This window comes from Colias philodice, chromosome 28 (assembly GCF_061535455.1).
Source record: "Colias philodice isolate Cphi_HAF_F1 chromosome 28, ilColPhil1 Martin Lab GWU primary, whole genome shotgun sequence".
Lineage (NCBI taxonomy): Eukaryota > Metazoa > Arthropoda > Insecta > Lepidoptera > Pieridae > Colias > Colias philodice.
This window is the reverse complement of record NC_143113.1, coordinates 4,787,954-4,808,808: the sequence shown is the minus strand read 5'-3', so window position 1 is coordinate 4,808,808 and position 20,855 is coordinate 4,787,954. Positions and strand designations below refer to the sequence as shown.

Genomic DNA, 20,855 nt, shown 5'->3' with positions numbered 1-20,855 from the left:
AGTATGGATTATATATTATATTATATATTATAGTATGGATGCTCCTATACTAAAGCTGCGTTTCCACTAGATGTGCGAGTAGTGAGGGATGTGTTTGTAACATTGAGATAATATTACTACGTATGGAGGAGACACGACGAACAAAATCTGTGCGCCATTTTTTTGCTCTAAGTTTTATAAATTATTATCTAGTTAGGTAGTTAGGTACTTACCGATGAAAGTTATTCCTTTGCACTTTTCCGTATTATTTGTGCAATATCGTAACACACACGAAGGCATATTTGATGCGTTTCACTTTAAAACAAATAAAAAATGAGCGTGCAGTTACGCCATATGGCGTATGTTGAGCGGAAAATAAGTGATGTAGGCGGTGTCGTCTCCATATGTATATCTCAATAGTTTGTAAAGAACCAATCGTATCGTTTCGTTTAGTAGTCGAATTTGCACATCTCTTGTGGAAAAGCATCCTAATAGTAGTCAAATTCACACATCTCTAGTGCAAAAGGAACCTAATAGGTGGTTATGACAATTATTGTTAACTAGATTTCCGCCCGCGGCTTCGCCCGCGTTTGCAAAGGAAAACCCGCATAGTTCCCGTTCCCGTGGGATTTCCGGGATAAAAACTATCCTATGTGTTAATCCAAGTTACCCTCTATATGTGTGCTAAATTTCATTGTAATCGGTTCAGTAGTTTTTACGTGAAAGAGTAACAAACATCCATACATCCATACATCCTTACAAAGTAAAAAGTAAAAGTAAAAAATATTTATTCAAAAATCAAGCATACAATCTCGTTGAACTTATTACAATAAAGCTGTTAACACAGTAAATATGTAGTATACTCTATACATCATTTGAACCAAGATGCCCACACTAGACTCGTGGCCTGTATTGTGAGCATCAATACAAAATATACTTAAAGAAACAAACAAAACTAGACATGGATGTAAATGAAATGTCGATTTATTAATGTTTTAGGAATAAATTGCAATTGATATATTATTCTTTATGATTTATACTATTAGATGAAACTTAAATGAACAAAAAAAATGAATAAATATCAAAATAAAAAATATAAATAAATAGATACTTTTTATATGTGTGCTGAATAAGAAATGCTTGGGGGTAAAACTTGTGAGTAAGAGCGTTAGATTAAAGACCTAATCAAATTTTCCGTTTGTTGAAAAGACAAAGAGAGTAGCCATTTTTTAATAATTTTCTTGGCCTTTGCGACACCACTCTGCCTAATAGAATGCAATGCCTGGTTAACGCGGTTATATATAAGCGGGTGTAGGAATTGACTAAATCGTTTGGCAAAGGAGGTAGCAACCTGAGGTAGAGGAATTTTATAAATTCTATTGCTGAGTAAGTTAGCGTGATTACTTGAAGAGATAATATTTTTATGGGTTAGTAATGCTACATTAAGAATAAATAATTTTCTGACGCTCAACAATCCAGTCTCCTTATAAAGCAAGTCAGTTGGGTAGCGGATAGGGAGATGCAGCATAACCTTTAACACAGCTCTTTGTGCTCTTTCCAGAACCAATAATTTGGAGGATCCACATCCACCCCAAACACAGATACAATAACTAATTATAGGTTCACATAAAGCTATATATATTCTCCTGAGTAACTCGTATTTAGCGACAGAGCGTAGGTGTTTCATGGGGTATATTAGTTTACGAACTCTTGCAGTTGTTGCATGTATGTGGCCTTCAAAGTTTAACTTATCATCCACTATTACGCCCAGATATTTAATGGAATGCGCGTTACTGATTGTGTTATTACAATGGCATGGAGGAACTGGATGAGACAAGGAAGAAATATTGCACGAATGAAAAGACAGATCCGGAAGTGATGAAGGTTGTGAGGCTGCAGTTTTGTGAAAACAAAGATTTGGTTTTAGCGGCATTGAGAGTAAGTAAATTGTTGTTTAACCAGTAAGCAATCTTTGACATTCCCTCTTTTGTTACGTCAAAGACTTTATCCCAAGAAGTATCTTGAAAAATAATAGCTGTATCATCCGCGTAGCAGATAATATCAGCATTTCTCAACCCAACGTTGGCGATATTATTAAGATATACTAAGAAGAGGGTAGGACCTAAAATACTCCCCTGTGGCACGCCGAAAGTTACTGGTGAAAGAGAGCTAAAAGTATCGCGATATTTGGTACATTGCTTTCTGTTCGAAAGATAACTTCTGAACCACTCCAAAGCTATACCTCTGATGCCATACCTCTCCAATTTCTTCAAAAGAATTGGTATTGACACTGTGTCAAAGGCCTTGGCTAAATCCAAAAATACTCCGACACAGGCCAAGCCCTTATCTAGAGAAGAGGACACAATATGAATAAGTTCAGATACGGCATCAACGGTAGATCTACCTGCACGAAATCCATATTGACGATTTGATAAGATATTGTTTTTTTCCAGGAAATCAACCATTCTGCTATTCATAATTTTTTCTAAGACTTTCGAGATAGCACTGAGAAGAGAGATAGGTCTATAATTATTTAAATCTTTTTTATCACCGCTTTTATGTATAGGAGATACGGCAGCTACCTTCCACCTATCCGGAAATAAACCATGTGATATACTTAAATTACAAATATAAGCAAGAGGAGATGAGATGTACGGCTTGATGTATTTTAATAGGCGGTTGGAAATACCATCTATACCCGTTGCACTGTTTGTTTTGAGATCAGTGATTATTTTCTCGATTTCAGTTTTGTCCGTAGGTACTATGAAGAATGAGTCTGGAAAGTTCTCAATGGAAACGTTGGAAGCAAGAGATTCCTGAGTTTCTCCAATACTGGTTAGAATATCATATTAGCCAAGTTTTGACCTATTGCGCAAAAGTGATTATTGAAGTAATTCAAAGAATCCTGGATATTACCTTTAATAGCAGATATGGATGGGTTCTCTTTAGGAGACTGTAAATATGCAATATCTTTTATAGCACTCCAAAGCTTACTTGGGTTATTTTGATTTTCTGTGAGCATTTTCTCATTGTAACTATCTCGCAATCTCTTAATTAGATTATGATAAAAATTCCTGTAGCGTTTAAATGTAAATTGTGCTATTTCGCTATTAGGGTTACGTTTAGCTTCTAGATGTAGCATATCTCTTACCATTGAACATCTAACGAGACCAGGGGACATCCAAGGTTTCAGAATGTTTTTAGAGCGATTTAGTCTTAAGCGTTGTGAATTGTTTGTGATAATATTAGACAGCATATTGGAAAAATCATCAACTGCTGAATTAACGTCTTCATTTATTAGCAAGTTAGTCCAATCAGTGTTTTTAACTTCCTCAACAATGGCAGGGAAATCCAACTTGGTCATAAACTTGTCAACCCTTAAGCGATTGGGTTTATTTGTTGTGTTTATACCAGCCATAACGATGTAATGATCAGTTATAGTAGTCCTACAAACCACAGTGTTCACGCGAGTATTGGCGGACACCATAATATGATCTAAACACGCTGTTTCTCGGGTGGGAATATTTATTGCTGGGCTTAGTCCTTGCTCTGCGATTAAGCAAAGGTATTCGTTACAGTCGTTGTTTATATTAGACATCAACGTATTAATATTTATATCACCCGCCAGAATTGTACAAGAAGGAGTCAAGTTAATATTTTGTAGAAGACTTTCTAAGGATTGCAAAAAATTTGTGCAGTTTCTAAATGAAGGTGAACGGTATATTCCGATGAGATTAAATAAGTTGTCCACTTTGGCCAAAAGGCAATTCGCGTCGTGTAGTGTTGGTTCAGAAACTTCGTGATTCAGGGTTCTTTTTATATATAGGACTACACCACACGATTGGTTAATATATTTTGTAGTATTATACGAGACGTACCCATCGATTGGATAAATAACAGAATTTTCGTGCTAACTTTCACAAACTTTCGCCTTTATAATATATATTAGAATATTATAATAATATATTAGAATATTAGATTTTTTTTGGATACGAGAGAAAAGTCTGATGATTTTTATAATACTTATCTACAACTGCCACTTTTTTGAGTTAAGGCTAAACGCAAAAAATAATTAATAAACCTTTATAGTGTACTAGCTGTGCACTGCGGTTTTACCCGCGTTGATCCGCTCCTATTGGTCTTAGCGTGATGATAATATTATAGCTTATAGTCTTTTTGATAAATGGGCTATCTAACAACGAAGGAATTTTTTAAATCGGACCTGAGATTAGCGCGTTCAAACAAACAAACAAACTCCTCAGCTTTATAATTTTAGTATAGATGCTACTTGCGGAGAAATAAAAATACAAAATTATAAAAATCATTTTATTTCAACAAAATATCGTATATAAATAATAAATATTTAATATATACTTAAATCACAATTTCCAACCCCTCAAATATGTATAGGATATAACCGTACTGCCACCACTTAAAACAAAAATAACCTAAATTGTTTATTTATTATAAATAAACTACTGAAGTGAAACTTCTTTAGGCGCGATGAGAGTAGAATTTCAAGGCAATACCGTCGCAATCGCGTCATGGCAATGCCAAAGAAGTTTCACTTCTGACACGTGTACTCGGTACACTCTTTTTAAAACTTGCTCTTCCCAGCGCCGATCATTTTGCGTAGTTCCTTCCTGTTTATCTTACCTGTTGGATTCTTTGGTATTTCATTTACAAACCTCACACCGCCGCGAAGATGTTTTGGGTTCGATAACTGAAACAAGAGATAAGTCAATTAAAAATTTATTGTAATTCCTACTAATATTAAAAATGTGAAAGTTTGTGAGGTTGGATGTGTATGTGTATGTGTATGCTTGTTACTCTTTCACTCAAATACTACTGAACCGATTACAATGAAATTTAGCACACATATAGAGGGTAACTTGGATTAACACATGGGATAGGTTTATCCCGGAAATCCTACGGGAACGGGAACTATGCGGGTTTTTCTTTGATAACGCGGGCGACGCCGCGGGCGGAAAGCTAGTACACAATATCTTAAAAATACATATCTAGCAAACGTATTAATACATAAAATCCATACTTCATTATAATGAATGTGATATTAAAAAAAATATATCTATAATATACCTAAAAATGAATCGCAAAATGTGTTGGTAAGCGCATAACTCGAGAACGGCTGAACCGATTTCGATAATTCTTTTTTTATTATATTCCTTGAAGTACGAGGATGGTTTATATGTAGAGAAAACGTAAATATTATGTACCACGGGCGAAGCCGGGGCGGACCGCTAGTTTATTATAAAAAGACGTGTGTCACTCGGGGATTGCCGCGGTAAAGCTATTGCATGCTATGCCTTCAAGCCACACCTCCGCGCCCATTCATTATTGTAGTGAATGAGTGAGTAAGCTAAAACCCATATTTTCCCCCAAACTCACCCTCCCAGCCACATAATCCTGTACTTCCTTTTCACTAAGGCGAGCCCCAGGCTGTAGCACCACGAACGCGAGAGGCAGTTCCCCAGCATCCCGCTCGGGGAGACCCACAACTGCTGCTTCTCTTATGCTGCTGTGTTCGAGGAGAACAGCTTCTATTTCTACTGGTGGCACCTGGAATTATTAAAAAAAGATTAATATGAAAAATTGCTAATATAAAAAAACTGTTTACCAAAAATAATTAATTGATTTTAACTGAACCAGTTAGGTTGTAACTGAACCAATTAGTTAAAAAAAGACGGGTTGCACTCCGGGAGTGCCGGCAGAAGTGAAAACTTGATTATTAACGTTGAGCATGTTTGATATTTTGGAAACGCTTTTTCGTTCAGGTTACGTGTCCTGACGCGAGTTTAAGATTTTATACCCATTACAGAAAAAGTGCTCAACGCCGCTAAAGAAGTTTTCACACAAAAAATGCTGATGTTAAAAAATTTGTTCACCAAAAATATTTTTGCTGGTGTTACCTAAGTACATATGCGTTACGTCCCGGCCTTCACAGCAAACTGCTGACTACGCCGTTCGCATGGGAACGGAATGCGTATTGCGAGCGTGGTTTTGCTGTTTTAGCTTTTAAGATTTCTTTAGAATAATTATTAATATTGTATAGTGATTCCTTAACTCCAGTCTTAATCGAGGGTATAAAAGTTTCATTTTAATTATTAAATGTAGACGGCTGTAGGCTTCGTAATTCATGTACTAGCATGTGTCAAAAAAATACAAATGTCTAAGAACATTTTCTTGAGCTGAAATTATCTTTTTACTGATTTAACAAATAGCTTAGCTAGGTAACTACTTGATTCGTTAAACAATGTATGTGTTGTTTGATATTTTGTAAATATTAATTTTGACTGTACCTACCTAGTGCCTCACAAATAAGGCGAAATATCTCAATAATTGCTAGATCCTAAATTTCGTCACAGTATTAAAAAAAAAGACGTGTGGCACTCGGGGACTGCCGCGGTAAAGCTATTGCATAGCATGTCTTCAAGCGACACCTCCGAGCCCGTCGGAGTGGGGAGCGTGAGGTTTTGTCGTTACGGAATTTCTCGATTCTCCGAGTGCCACACGTTTTTTTTTAAATTATTTTCTTTGAGTTAAGTAGATTTTAAGTTTTTATCTAAATATCAAAAAATTGTAAACTGTAGTATAATTCACTAACCTGATACCCCTTATACTTGATTAGCTCCATAAATCTATCCACAACATAGAAGTACCCCTCATCATCATAATACCCCAGATCACCAGTCCTGAAGAACCCTTCATCATCGAAGTCATCACTCCTATCTTTGTTCACATAACCTTTCATCACCACTAGGCCCTTGGCGCAGATTTCACCCTTTTGGTTTGGACCTAGCACCTCTTTTGTTTCGGGGTTCACTACCTAAATAATAAATATATAATATTTATTTATTATAATCTTTATTGTGCAAGAATATAAGTACATAAAGGTTAGAAAAACATATAAAATAAAAGCACAAAGGGCGGCCTTATCACTATGCAGTGATCTCTGCCAAGTGCCAGGCAACCACGGCAACGGGAAGAAAGGTAAAAAAGCGAAATATGTTGAGCAAAACAAAATAAAAACATTTTAGAATAAGGTGTATATATAATATAATAAAACGCGACGACACATAGTTAACATACATAAATAAATAAATAAAATTTGTTTGAACTGTGTGTAAAGTTAAGTAAGTACTTACGTATACATTTTACAAAATTAAATTTTTTTAGCTTTTTTTTAATCCAAAGTAGATCAAAAATAACGACTATTTATTGCTTAGTCAAAAATTGAGGTTTTTATCCACTTTTATGCATTTTAAAATGATCTTATAGACCGGGAGATACTGACACAAAATTTCGAGTCATTTGTAACAGGATGGCGGTTCTACAGGGTTCTTAGTACGCAATGACAAAAAGAAAAATGATGGTGTGAACGCTGGTACCGGCGGCTTAGTCGCGTGGGCGTTAGTCGAACTCATCGGAAAATAGCGAAAGTCAAACGATTTGTAACAGTATGGCACTTATTTTTCCTGTAAGTTTGAGGATCAACGAATATAAATACAAAATTTCAAAGATCTAGGTGTTGGAAAACTTCACTTATATAAATTAATAATAAATTTATTTTTCAAGTATGACAGCACTTTTTCCCCCTACTAGAAGTATGGCAAATATAATAATGGTCACATTTTATCAAATACTCTCCAAAAAGCCAAATGCAATACTGGTACAAAAAGATAGGTGAAATAAAAAAATTTTGCAGATTTTCGGCGGTATGGCGACCATTTGGAATCGTCCGAAAAGTATGGCATGGCGATTTTCGTAAATGGCTGCACGACGATGGTTACCTGTGCAAAAGTTAGCTTGGTACAAATGGTTGAATAATTGTTTTTTTTAAATCAACACATTCGCGTCGGTATGGCGGGCTGTAAGTTATACCGGAAAAGTATGGCATGCCACTACCGCCTACTTCTTTTTTATGGGCTATCGGTAAATTCTAAAATTTTTGTGTTACAAATCGTTTGACTTTCGCTATTTTTCCGACGAGTTCGACTAACGCCCACGCGACTAACCCACCGGTACCAGCGTTCACACCATCATTTTTCTTTTTGTCATTGCGTACTAAGACCCCTGTAGAACCGCCATCCTGTTACAAATGACTCGAAATTTTGTGTCAGTATCTCCCGGTCTATTATTCTATGGATTATGTCTATGTCATATGCCAAAAATCGGCCATATTATATTTTCTTTTAAAATTTGCGAAAAAAATAAGGAAAGGGTATTTTTCTTTGGTCTTTAATAAAAAATTAAATTTAGTTATTTTTTTTAATAAAAAAGAGCTTGCGTAATTTAAACATAAGATTTCATATTGATTTTCGTAATCCATCATGCCAGGAAATTCTACTCTTTTTTTTCTTTTCTATCGATTTAATCGAATGAATAGGTATCTCAAGAATTTTTATGCAACTAATTAATTTTACAAGTGGACACAAAAAATAGTTTTATTTTGTCAAAAAACAACTTATAAATTTATATATTTTTTTCTATTCTTTATAAATTTATATTTATAAAGCATTTGAATGCCATAAAATCAAAAATATCAATTTCAAAAAACAACTTACTTTTAATATAACATTGTCTACTACACAACCAACGCTGCCCATCTTATCATAGTTTATATTTAATGTTAAAGCAAGAGTCGATTCAGTCAGACCATAGCCTTGTTGGATAGCTGCTACATTTGGAAACCTGAAATATTTAAAAAATAATCATAAATTTTTAATACTAGCGGTCCGCCCCGGCTTCGCCCGTGGTACATATGAAAAATAGATGTTGGCCGATTCTCAGACTTACCCGATATGCACAGAAAATTTCATGAGAATCGGTCCACCCGTTTCGGAGGAGTATGCAGACTAACATTGTGACACGAGAATTTTATATATAAGAATAATACACTAAGGGTCGATTTTTCAATGCTTGGATAAAACTTATCCGTCCAATAAAGTATTACACGATAGTATTAAAATGTCACGTAAACTGTCAAATACGGGCAATTAAAATACGTTTTTAAAATGATAGTTTTATACATTATTCGACGAATAAGTTTTATCCAAGGATTGAAAAATCAGTCCTGAGTCTAATTGTTCATAGTACAATGGATATAAAAACTCACATTTTCTTATACGCAATAGCGGTTTCTTCATACAACGGGGTGGTTCCAGAATGAATTTTTGTGACAGAACTTGTGTCATATTTTCCTTCAGCTTTGGCTAATGCTGCTAACATAGCGGGCACCACTGTTAGGTGGGTTATCTGAAACAAACATACAAACATACAGGTGAAGCTAATAACAGTTATAATTTAACTTAAATTATAGTACCTATTTTACTACAATTAGAATTTTACAACAATTACTTAATTACCTGATGTTTTTCAATAGTTTTAAAGTAAGTATCAACGTCAAATTTCGGCAGGTAAACTGTTAGGTTTCCTATAAGGAATCCAGTTAGTATAGCCATTAAACCCATATTATGAACCCAGGGGGTTATTGATAGACTCTTTTGTGGATGCATTCCTATTGGTGGCCTGAAAAAAATATCCATAGTATTAATATACCTATATATTTTCTTATTTTATAATATTAACTAGCTGTGCCCCGCAGTTTTAACCAGTAGTTTCTAACGCGCTAATCTCAGGAACTACTGCCCCCCTAGACAAGTGGCTTTCTATTAGCGTAAAGTTCAATAGAATAGATTATGAATGTATGAGATTGACGTAATCAATCGTCGTCGTCGTCGTAATCAAACGTCAATCTCATACATTCATAATCTATTCTATTGAACTTTACGCTAATATAAAGCCACTTGTCTAGGGGGGCTTGGTCCGATTTAAAATAAAAAAAATACTTACGTACAAGCCGCAAGTACATTGTGATGTGTGATCATAGCACCCTTCGGTAGACTAGTCGTGCCTGATGAATATAAAATAAATGCCGTGTCTATCTGCCCTTTAACTTCTACACACCGAAAATCGTCGTAATTCACGTTCCCAATACCGCAACCGGTACCGGTATTTGATACCGGTTTCGCCATATCGTTATATGATAACGTATTCGGTGGAAGTTCGTCGCCATAAAGAAATATTTTTTCAAGGAATTTTAGCGATTTATAGGTTTTTGAGTGCTCTTTGTATGAAAATGGAGAAGCGAATATGATTTTCGGTTTCGCTAAGTTCATTACGTGGTGGACTTCATCTGGAACAAATAAATAAATCATTGAAAATTTTAGTTTCCATACTCCAGTAGGTACTATAAATAAGGTCTTTAGTACTAGCACAGATAATATAATACTATACTATTAGATAGGTAGTACACTGTACAGTATTATATTATATTGTATAAGAGTAATAATATTGACGATTCAAAAGCGCTTCTTAAATAAACGTTAAACTGTTCCTCGAACAGACGCAAATGCAAGAAAGCAATGATACTTTGTAATTCTCCACCAAAGCACACCGGTCACCGTGTAGTTAAAATTAAATTACATAACATTTTTGAAAGCTCGAAGTGTAGTTATATTAATCTATTCTATGATTATTTGTATTACCAATTATCCATTAGTTTTAATGACAATTAATCTTAATAATTTTTATAAATATGACTATTTTTACAATTACGTAGTATTTATTTCTTGTTCAGTTTACTTGATTCGAATTCGTACATTGAGATTTTGACAGTTCGAAGTGAAGTAATAGGTAATAATCGATACTGTGATTGTTTGTGTTAGGTACTATAATTGTTAGTAGGTACCATTAGTTTTAACGACAAATGTTTATATTTAAATAAATAAGATTATTTTCCAATTAGAGAGTATTTTATTTATTTTACCAGTAATAATTAAAATTGAATAAAACACTAATTTATTTTGCCTTTCCAGGTATTTTAAAATGTTTAGACAAGACCATTCCAGCCCCCCCTAGACAAGTGGCTTTCTATTATTTTATGTACCACGGGCAAAGCCTGGGCGAATCGCTAGTAAAACATACCTTTACTATGTCTCAAATTGATCGTAGTAGCTACTGCGCCTGCGCACAATATACCAATCACAGTACTCCAAAACTCACTACGATTTTCCGAACTGACAGCGATCACGTCTCCCTTTCTAACACCTAGGCGGGTGAGAGAGACGGCTATATTCATGGCCTCTTGCGCTATTTCACCATAGCGCACCTCCTCATTGGTTATACCGTTGATCTGGAAATAAAAATTGAAATTATTATTATCAACATCTACAACAGTATTCTTATCAACCACATCATCAACATTTTAATTATTACCAACATTAATAGTATCAAAAACGACATTATCGCCAAAAACTGAAATGATTTCAACAGTATCATCATTTTCATCAACAACAGTTTTATGTATCAAGCAGAATAATAAATAAACATCGAAAACAGCATTTTCATCAAGAACAGCAGATTTCTGAATATCATTATCATCATCGACAACATTATCGTCATTTTCATTTTCAAGAAGAATATAATATTATAATATATCAACAACAGTTTAATGTTGCTGTTGTTGAGTTTTATACTATATACATTGTCATCAACAATTGTATTATTAACAAACAGAATGATAATAGAAAACAGCATTTTCATCAACAACAGCATTGTGATTATCATCAACAACAACAGTTTCCTGAATATTAGCATTATTATAGATCGTGATCTGTTATGTGCTTGTTATGTGTATTAATTTTTTTAAATAAATACATTATCATCGACAATATTATCGCCAGTTTCATCAACAACAGCATTTTCAAGAAGTATAGCAGTTCAATAACAGTTTATAATCAACAACAGCAACAGTATTATTTGTATACGTAGTATATTATTATTAGTCTGTGGTATTATCATCAATATCCGTTTAATAAATAACAACAGCAATTTATAAAAAAACAGCAAATTATAGAATTTAACATAGGGTTAGAATTCATTCATTCGCTCGTTTAATCCAAATGCACCATTAGACCTAATTTACAACCGAACTTATTATAGTAGATACGTGGTTTCAAATTTAAAGAAATAAGAAAATAAATACAAAGTCTAACTTACTTTTAATGTAAGTTGACTAACTAAGTGTATAACGTAGAAATAAAAATAATCTGAAATGATTCAAGTAACTTGTTTGAAGAAAATAAATGGGCTTTTTTAATTATTAAATTCAAATTATAAAAATAACATTACATAGGTCTATTCCATTTTGATAAACATAAGCACTTTAATCAGAGTTACGCAAAGACAAGTGCAAAAGATAATCTTATATATAAAATTCTCGTGTCACAATGTTAGTCTGCATACCTACTCCTCCGAAACGGGTGGACCGATTCTCATGAAATTTTCATGAAATTTTCTGTGCATATCGGGTAAGTCTGAGAATCGGCCAACATCTATTTTTCATATGTACCACGGGCGAAGCCGGGGCGGACCGCTAGTAATGTATAATATAAATGTACAATTTACATGGAAGCAGACCAAGACAAATTTTGTATGGCAGCGCCCAGCGCGCAGCTTGTCGGCGCCGTTGCGCGGGTTACCAGCGCTGACAAGCGCTTATAAGTTTCCAGCTTTCTTTCTGAATACGCCCTAAAGATAGGTATAGGTACATTACATTTGCTTTAAAATGGTAATTATGGTTTTAGAGGCCAAATTATTTTATTTATAATCTTATCGATTTTTTGTAATGTGACTGACTGTAAACATGATTATAATAGAAGGTAACTGTTTTTCAAACGATCGATTATTTTTAGATATCGATTCTTACGTCAACTTTCTGTAATTACTTATTTACAGGAAATGTTTTAAAACTTTGCTGATAGTGACAATTCCAATAATAATTAGCTAGGTATTTAAAAAGCAACGGTTTGAAAACAAAATTCTTGTCGGCGCCGTTCAGCGGTTAATATTTTCCTGCGCGGGTTACCAGCGCTGACAAGCGCTTATAAGTTTCCAGCTTTCTTTCTGAATACGCCCTAAAGATAGGTATAGGTACATTACATATTTTAAATTAACAAAATGGTAATTATGGTTTTAGAGGCCAATTTATTTATAATCTTATCGATTTTTTGTAATGTGACTGACTGTAAACATGATTATAATAGAAGGTAACTGTTTTTCAAACGATCGATTATTTTTAGATATCGATTCTTACGTCAACTTTCTGTAATTACTTATTTACAGGAAATGTTTTAAAACTTTGCTGATAGTGACAATTCCAATAATAATTAGCTAGGTATTTAAAAAGCAACGGTTTGAAAACAAAACATTTATTGAAATTGCGCGCTTTTGAACAATTCAGGGGCTCTAGAAAGCAATATTAGCATTACCTACGCTAAAATTCAATGTTACTAAACGAAACAATTACCTATGGTTTTTTTATTTATAATTTACTAGCGACCCGCCCCGGCTTCGCACGGGTGCAATGCTGATAAGTGATACTAAATACACTACAGAAAAACTGTGAACATTGCACGGGTATAAAATATGTATATAGCCGGGCGGCCGGCCGGTACCGCCGCAAACGCTACGTCCCGCAATTTTTAAATCTGTAATATCTTCGAAAATATTCACTTAAATCATACGGTGTAAAGGGCCATATAGATCTATATTAAATGAACAATGTATTCAAGGTATTTAATTGGTTAAGGATTAATGCTGTATTTGTTAAAATCGCATCGAAAATTAGCCATTATTTGTCGTGAAAAGTAAATGACAAAAAAAGTTATTGTGGGTTATCCATAAGAGATAGACATATACCATCGCGAACTTTTCTGTAGACCTTTTCAATGTGTATAATACTTAGTACATTATTTTGATAAAACTCGTAGGGTTCAGCCTGCGTTTGCAATGTTAGCGGAAAAAATGTAATTTTTTACGACATCACATTAGAAACCCCAAAAATAACAGTACTTCTCCACTATTTAATGGATGTAATTATACACATAAACCTTCCTCTTGAATCACTCTATCTATTAAAAAAAACCGCATCAAAATCCGTTGCGTAGTTTCAAAGATTTAAGCGTACAAAGGGACATAGGGACGACATAGGGACAGGGAAAGCGACTTTGTTTTATACTATGTAGTGATAGTGATAGTGATGAAAGAAATAACTTATTTTATCTGGTATAAAAGGAATAATATATTTACCTAGGTAGGGTACCTACCTAAAATAAGTTATTTCTTTAATTTCTTTCATAAATTATAAATAAAAAAACCATAGGTATAAATAAATACTTGCTCTTGCCCGCGCGGCGGTCTTATAGATATGCAATCTTCTCTTATATATAAAAATGAATCGCAAAATGTGTTGGTAAGCGCATAACTCGAGAACGGCTGAACCGATTTCGATAATTCTTTTTTTATTATATTCCTTGAAGTACGAAGATGGTTTTTATGTAGAGAAAACGTAAATATGTACCACGGGCGAAGCCGGGGCGGACCGATAGTACATTATAAAATTATGGTTTGAGGTAACAAATTATTTTATAAATCTTATCGATTTTGTGTAATGTGACTGACTGTAAACATGAACATTGGAAGTAAGGTACCACCTACCAGTTTTTCAAACGATCGATTTTTTTAAATATCGATTCTTACGTCAACCTACCTACCTACCTACCTATACTTTACAGGAAATGTATTTTTTGTTGATAGTGACAATCCAATAATAATTAGGTAGGTACCTAGGTATTTAAAAAGCAACGGTATGAAAACAAAATAATTTTTGGAATTCGATTTTGAACTTTCAGCAACTTCAGTAACATTCAATTTTAACTTACTTACGCTAAAATTGAATGTTACTGAATGAAATGAAACAGCTGTTAATAATACATTAATTCATGTAACTTTATCGCATTTCATGCATTGAGTATTGCATGTACTACGTAGAAGTTACTCGATTTTTTTTCCTGTTTGGTACAATCAGCTGTTTCTATGCCAAATTTCTGATGATGACAAACATTAAAAGAACACTAGCTTCAACATGCAGGTTTGCTTGCATGATTATCAAGTAAAGCCTATGCGTTTCTTGATTTTAACTTATTTCCGAGTCCTCGACAATCGACATCATCCCGATCTGTTTAGCTGTTCTAAAGAAAATTTTCACATCAGATACCTAGGTAGGTAAACAAAAATTAATGTTCGCGTTTCTATTTCTAATTGGGACCCGGATAAAAAGCAAAATAATATTCCTCTAGCATGTAGGTATGTAATGTGTACTTATCCATACTAATATTATAAATCCGAAAGTAACTCTGTCTGTCTGTCTGTTACTCAATCACGCCTAAACTACTGAACCAATTTACATGAAATTTGGTATGGAGATATTTTGATACCCGAGAAAGGACATAGGCTACTTTTTATTGCGAAATATGTACCACGGGCGAAGCCGGGGCGGACCGCTAGTGCAGAATATAATAATTTGACTTTATCAAGTTTATTACCTACAATAAACTAGCTGGTGCGTTGTGCGCGGGCTGCAAGCAGCCCGCGACTCGCGAGCCCCTTTTGCCCCTGGGTTGAAGCAATAGGGCAGTCATTTGAAAATGCATTCGAATTTCCTTTCCATTTGTTAGATCTGCTAATAGCGATTCTACAGTCAGTCGAAACTGCTTATAAATTACATATTCAAATATTGGTTAAATTTTTGCCTGCAGGGGTCCACTCTCTTGTCCAGGGTGTTGGAGTTGTCTTTATTTTTCCGGTGGTTCTACACGATCACGTCAAAATCCCCCCAACTTTCCGCATAGTTTCCGAGAAAACCGATGTCAGTCAGTCAGTGAGTGAGAGAGTGAGTTCCTATAACATTAACTATTGTCGCGTATAAAATAATAACAAACATTCTTCCTTCCTTACGTCCTCACTCACTTTCACGTGAAATATTAAGTGTTAATATCTAAGTATTATTAAGTATTATTAAGTGTTAAGTAATAAGTTACCTATAACTGTATTTAACACGATACATAGTACCTAATAAAGAAACAATACAACAATATTATACTAAGGATAAATATGATACAAAACAGCATCTCAAAATCACTAAAACAAATAAATATTCAACTCACAATCACCACAAAAATATGCACTTTGATCTTAATAAAAAAAATAAATAAAACAGAAACATACCAAAGCGATTTCATTTTCAAATTCAACTAATTTCTTCAGGACGAATTCGCCAAAATTCAATGTACTAAAGATACTACGATTGCTCGCTCCGTATATGTATTTTGGATTTTTGAACATTTTTACACGATTTTATTTCACTTTAAAATCAATAACATGTAACACGGACGAGCTCCAAACAACGAATGAGGCATAGCTAGGTATAGTCCCGGCAATTTAAACATTCGAAGTTACCTAAAGTCCCAACAAGCTGAATTTCTGTGAAGTTGTTGAAAACATTCTAGAATTTAGACAAACATCTAGACACGCGGCAGCGTGTTCAAGCCGAGTTCAAGCGAAGAGAACTGGCGAGCAGCAGCCGTGTGTAATTTTACACGAACCATTTGGAACCACTTTTCACCCCCTTATATCTCGAAAACTATTTAACTTAAACAAACCAAATTTGGTACATATAAAGAGGACCCCAAGATAAACAAGAACCTTAAATTTCATAAATACAGATTAAACTGTTGCGTAGATATTAATATCCAAAAATCGCAATTTTTAAGACTGACTGACTCATAGATATATACAAAACCTAACCCACTTCCAGATGACCTAGAAAGTTCAAATTTTGTAATCAACTAGGTAATAGTGTGTGTACGAAGGAAAAAATCAGAAAACAGTGAATTTATCTGAATTTAATTAATTTTTTTCAATGACATTTAGTAAGTAGGTAAAAATGGAAAAGTGAAAATTTGAAAATATTATATTCACCATCTATACTAATATTATAAAGCTGAAGAGTTTGTTTGTTTGTTTGAACGCGCTAATCTCGGGAACTACTGGTCCGATTTGAAAAATTCTTTCGGTGTTCGATAGCCCATTTATCGAGGAAGGTTATAGGCTATATAACATCACGCTACGGTCAACAGGAGTGGAGCTACGGGGGTGAAACCGCGCGGAGCAGCTAGTAATAAATATAGATCGAAACTAATCAATGGCAGAAAAAAAATTTGAAATCCATCAATAAATGACTGAGATATAGATTATTGAAGTTTACATATTTTTGCACGAGTCATCTGTGGATTCGATGCGCCTCGACGCGTTGGTTGAACGGCGCCGTTTAATAAAGTGGCTAGGCTATTAATTTAAAATTCAAGTTGCTTCATAATCCATCCTGTATAATCAAAATCCATACTTAATATTATAAATGCGAAAGTAACTCTGTCTGTCTGTCTGTTACTCAATCACGGATAAACTACTGTAGGCCTAGTGTGAGTTTGATCGAGTACGAAACGTTACTATCGCGTCTGCGTCACAGCCGAATTAGTATGGGAAATCGAACAGCGCCCCTAGCGGACGTATGGGGAAGCTTTGATTCCCCATACAAATTTCGCTGTGACGCAGACGCGATAGTAACGTTTCGTACTCGATAAAAACTCACACTAGGCCTACTGAACCAATTTGCATTAAATTTAGTATGGAGATATTTTGATACCCGAGAAAGGACATAGGCTACCTTTTATTGCGAAATATGTACCACGGGCGAAGCCGGGGCGGACATCTAGTGTGAAATAAAAAAAAATTCAGATTAACATTTATTTTCATTATAAAAAAATTGCGATACAAATAAATAACTAAAAGCAATACAATAAATAATTTCAAAGATCAATATTTTTCTTATACATTAGAATTATGAGTCTGACCAGCATACAATTGCACGAAGGCGGCAAATTAAAAACATTTAGTCCTTAAATTTAAAATATATTTTAACCAAATTTAATTTGCTAAGTATTATCTAATTATTAATAATTTTCAACAAAAAATACAAAAAGTGGCCAAATTATTAGAAACAAATTTTATTTTCATAATTTTAACATTTTATTTAGACATAATTTTAATATTTATTTAACTTTAAATTATAAATACGTTGTCCCTAATAATTTGGCCACAACTGTATTTTTACATACAATTAAAACACGAAATATAACACTGGTCAGAAATTATTATCATATCAACAATAATAAGTCATTTTTAGGGTTCCGTACCCAAAGGATAAAACGGGACCCTATTGCTAAGGCTCTGCTGTCTGTCTGTCTGTCTCCAGGCTGTATCTCATAAACCGTGATAGCTAGAAAGCTGAAATTTTCACGAATGATGTATTTCCGTTGCCGCTATAACAATTTACTAAACATTAAAAAATATGTTAAGGGTCCCCATACAATAAATTGTGATTTTTTTATTATAGATGATAAGTACGGAACCCTTCGTGCGCGTGTCCGACTCGCACTTAGCCGGTTTTTTTTCAAATATTATTAATAATATTATTTTAACATTACAATATTTTCCTATAAATCAGGATCGTCAGTTTGTCTATATATGTATATTTAATTACTAAATTATAATAAAAATGTGATGTTTAAAATGTATTTGCTTTCACCGGGAATCGAATATTTCATTACTACATTAAGTTCATGTTATAATTACCATAATATATATTAAGTTCATCTATAGGTACTAATATTATAAAGCTGAAGAGTTTGTTTGTTTGAACGCGCTAATCTCAGGAACTACTGGTCCGATTTGAAAAATTATTTCGGTGTTAGATAGCCCATTTATCGAGGAAGGCTATAGGCTATATATCATCACGCTAAGACCAACAGAAGCGGACGACTACGAGTAAAACCGCAGGGCACAGCTAGTGTTATATAAAAAAAAACTACTGAACAGAAAAATTACAATTTTAAAATGCATTAAAAATAAATATTTTATTTTATGATAACTTATTTTAATGTACTTTTTATATATCACGCCGAATAATCTTTAACTTAAATATAAAGTATATAAAATTCAGTCTTCCTACATATAACATTCCATTACAACTAAACTCATCAAAATCTGTAACGCCTTTTTCTATAATCCCAAATACATAGGATCATTTATTAACCTGTAAGAAAGGTAAGTAACAATGTTATTTTGAAGGTAATCACAAATAATAGAATTTCTTATAAATTTTTGTAAAAGCAGACTTACATTAAGACGCGGCACAAATAACAAAATATATTTTATGTAATTCATAAATCTTATATATAAAATTCTCGAGTCACAATGTTAGTCTGCATACTCCTCCGAAACGGGTGGACCATAGAAATCTAAATAACAAGACACATAGAAGTGCTAGAATGTCATAATTCGTATGAAAACCGCTGTCGCCAAAATCAACACATTCAAACCGAAAGCTAAACAGTACACACAAGTAAACTATGCCTTTTATTGGACAGCTTGATTTTAGTGAAAACTAACTTATCTATTAAATTAAGCTTTTGAATATGTATCCTACCCAGCAAGCACAAAACACCATTATAACAAACTTATGATAGCACGAGTTCATGTACAAAGCATTATAACCAAATCGTATATCGGCTGTATTTCTTTTATACGACTCTTATAAGTAAAATTTGGGCCCCCCCTTTAGACAGCGTTGAGCTATATAAAGGCAATTTAATAGCATTATAATTATCGTATTAAATCATTAATTAAGTCAGTTATGAGCACATGAATAAACAAATGACATTTTTTGCGACTTCATTACAGTCATTATATAGCTTTTAAAATTACAATCTGTTATTAAAATTTCATAACAATGCTAACTGTTGTAATTCCTTTGTAAAAAAGAAAATCTTATTGATTTTAAAAATATATTGATCTGTTGTTGATCGTGCAACGTTATGTGGACTTGAAATATTTAAATGTGAAAATTAATATTGAATGATGGGTAAGTACCGCCTGTATTTCTGAATGTTTTGAGTGAAATTAGCTGCGCGCATCAGTTTGTCGGGTGAAATATATGTACATGTTATTGAGAAAGAATACACGCGCCCTCGCTAATATACTTTATTAGTATATTTTTTTTTTATAAAACATAACCTATTTTTAACAAATATCACAAAATTTAGATTATAGTAATAGTTTTAACAATTAAAGTACCTTATAAAGATATTGGTACAAAATACAAATGATTTCATTCCCTTTCTAGTCAGATCTTAGTAACTTGTATTATTTTTGTAAGATAGGAAAAGGAAAGCAAATGGCGACAAATGAAATTAAAGCTTTAGGCATTTCACGATAGCATAATAGTTGTCACAAAAATTAGAGCTCGTATATAGTGTAATACAAGACACTTATTATGTTCAGCCATATAACAGCACTTCGGAAATATGTTATGATGCTTAAACTCATTATACGTATTAGTGACTGATTTTTATCGAGCTTATCAGGGAACCGTAATTAATTAGGTACTTGGTATATAATAAATAAGCCAAGATTTTTAATTAAGCCATTTAAAAAACAAACTTGCTTGTTCTTTTCAGAACCAACATGCCCTGCAAAGTAAAGCGTTTCCCAACATAATATGAAGATGCCGATGAAGAATCTTTTTTTGTTTACTACAATAATTATTAATAAAATCAGTATACTCCTTTTTAAGTTTTCATTTGAATCCGCCTGTTTTGTAGTTTTATTGAAAGCCTTTTTATCCATTAACCAAATTCAAATTACGATGTTATTATTACTCATAGTTCTAACAATACTTTTATTTCGATCAATATATAGCTATATACTGTAGAGATGAATAGATTTGAAAGAAAACGGAGCAAAAGCAATAATTGTTATAAATTCAATGTTAATATAGGATTAGTATTAAATTAACACAATAATGGACTATTATAAAGCTTTTATTCTTTAAAAAA

The 20,855-nt window shown here is 33.4% G+C and overlaps 1 protein-coding gene across 1 annotated transcript; it reads right to left on the bottom strand.

The window, feature by feature from the left end:
- Positions 1-4,341: 4,341 nt before the first annotated feature.
- On the bottom strand, positions 4,342-16,324 carry LOC149476351 (luciferin 4-monooxygenase-like). The gene is made up of 9 exons (XM_089712222.1): positions 16,129-16,324; positions 10,987-11,194; positions 9,853-10,195; positions 9,366-9,528; positions 9,116-9,255; positions 8,565-8,691; positions 6,605-6,826; positions 5,389-5,559; positions 4,342-4,702 (listed from the first exon to the last, which is right to left on the bottom strand). The coding sequence occupies exons 1-9, from the start codon at positions 16,243-16,245 to the stop codon at positions 4,577-4,579; spliced, it is 1,617 nt and encodes a 538-aa protein (XP_089568348.1). The 5' UTR covers positions 16,246-16,324; the 3' UTR covers positions 4,342-4,576.
- Between the last annotated feature and the right edge of the window lie 4,531 nt (positions 16,325-20,855).

Coding starts and splice junctions, on each gene's coding strand:
- LOC149476351 (XM_089712222.1), bottom strand. CDS start 16,245: ATGTTCAAAAATCCAAAATACATATACGGAGCGAGCAATCGTAGTATC. Junction 8,692..9,115: donor GCTATTGCGTATAAGAAAAT/GTGAGTTTTTAT, acceptor TAAATATTTCAG/GTTTCCAAATGTAGCAGCTA. Junction 6,827..8,564: donor TAGACAATGTTATATTAAAA/GTAAGTTGTTTT, acceptor TTTATTATTTAG/GTAGTGAACCCCGAAACAAA.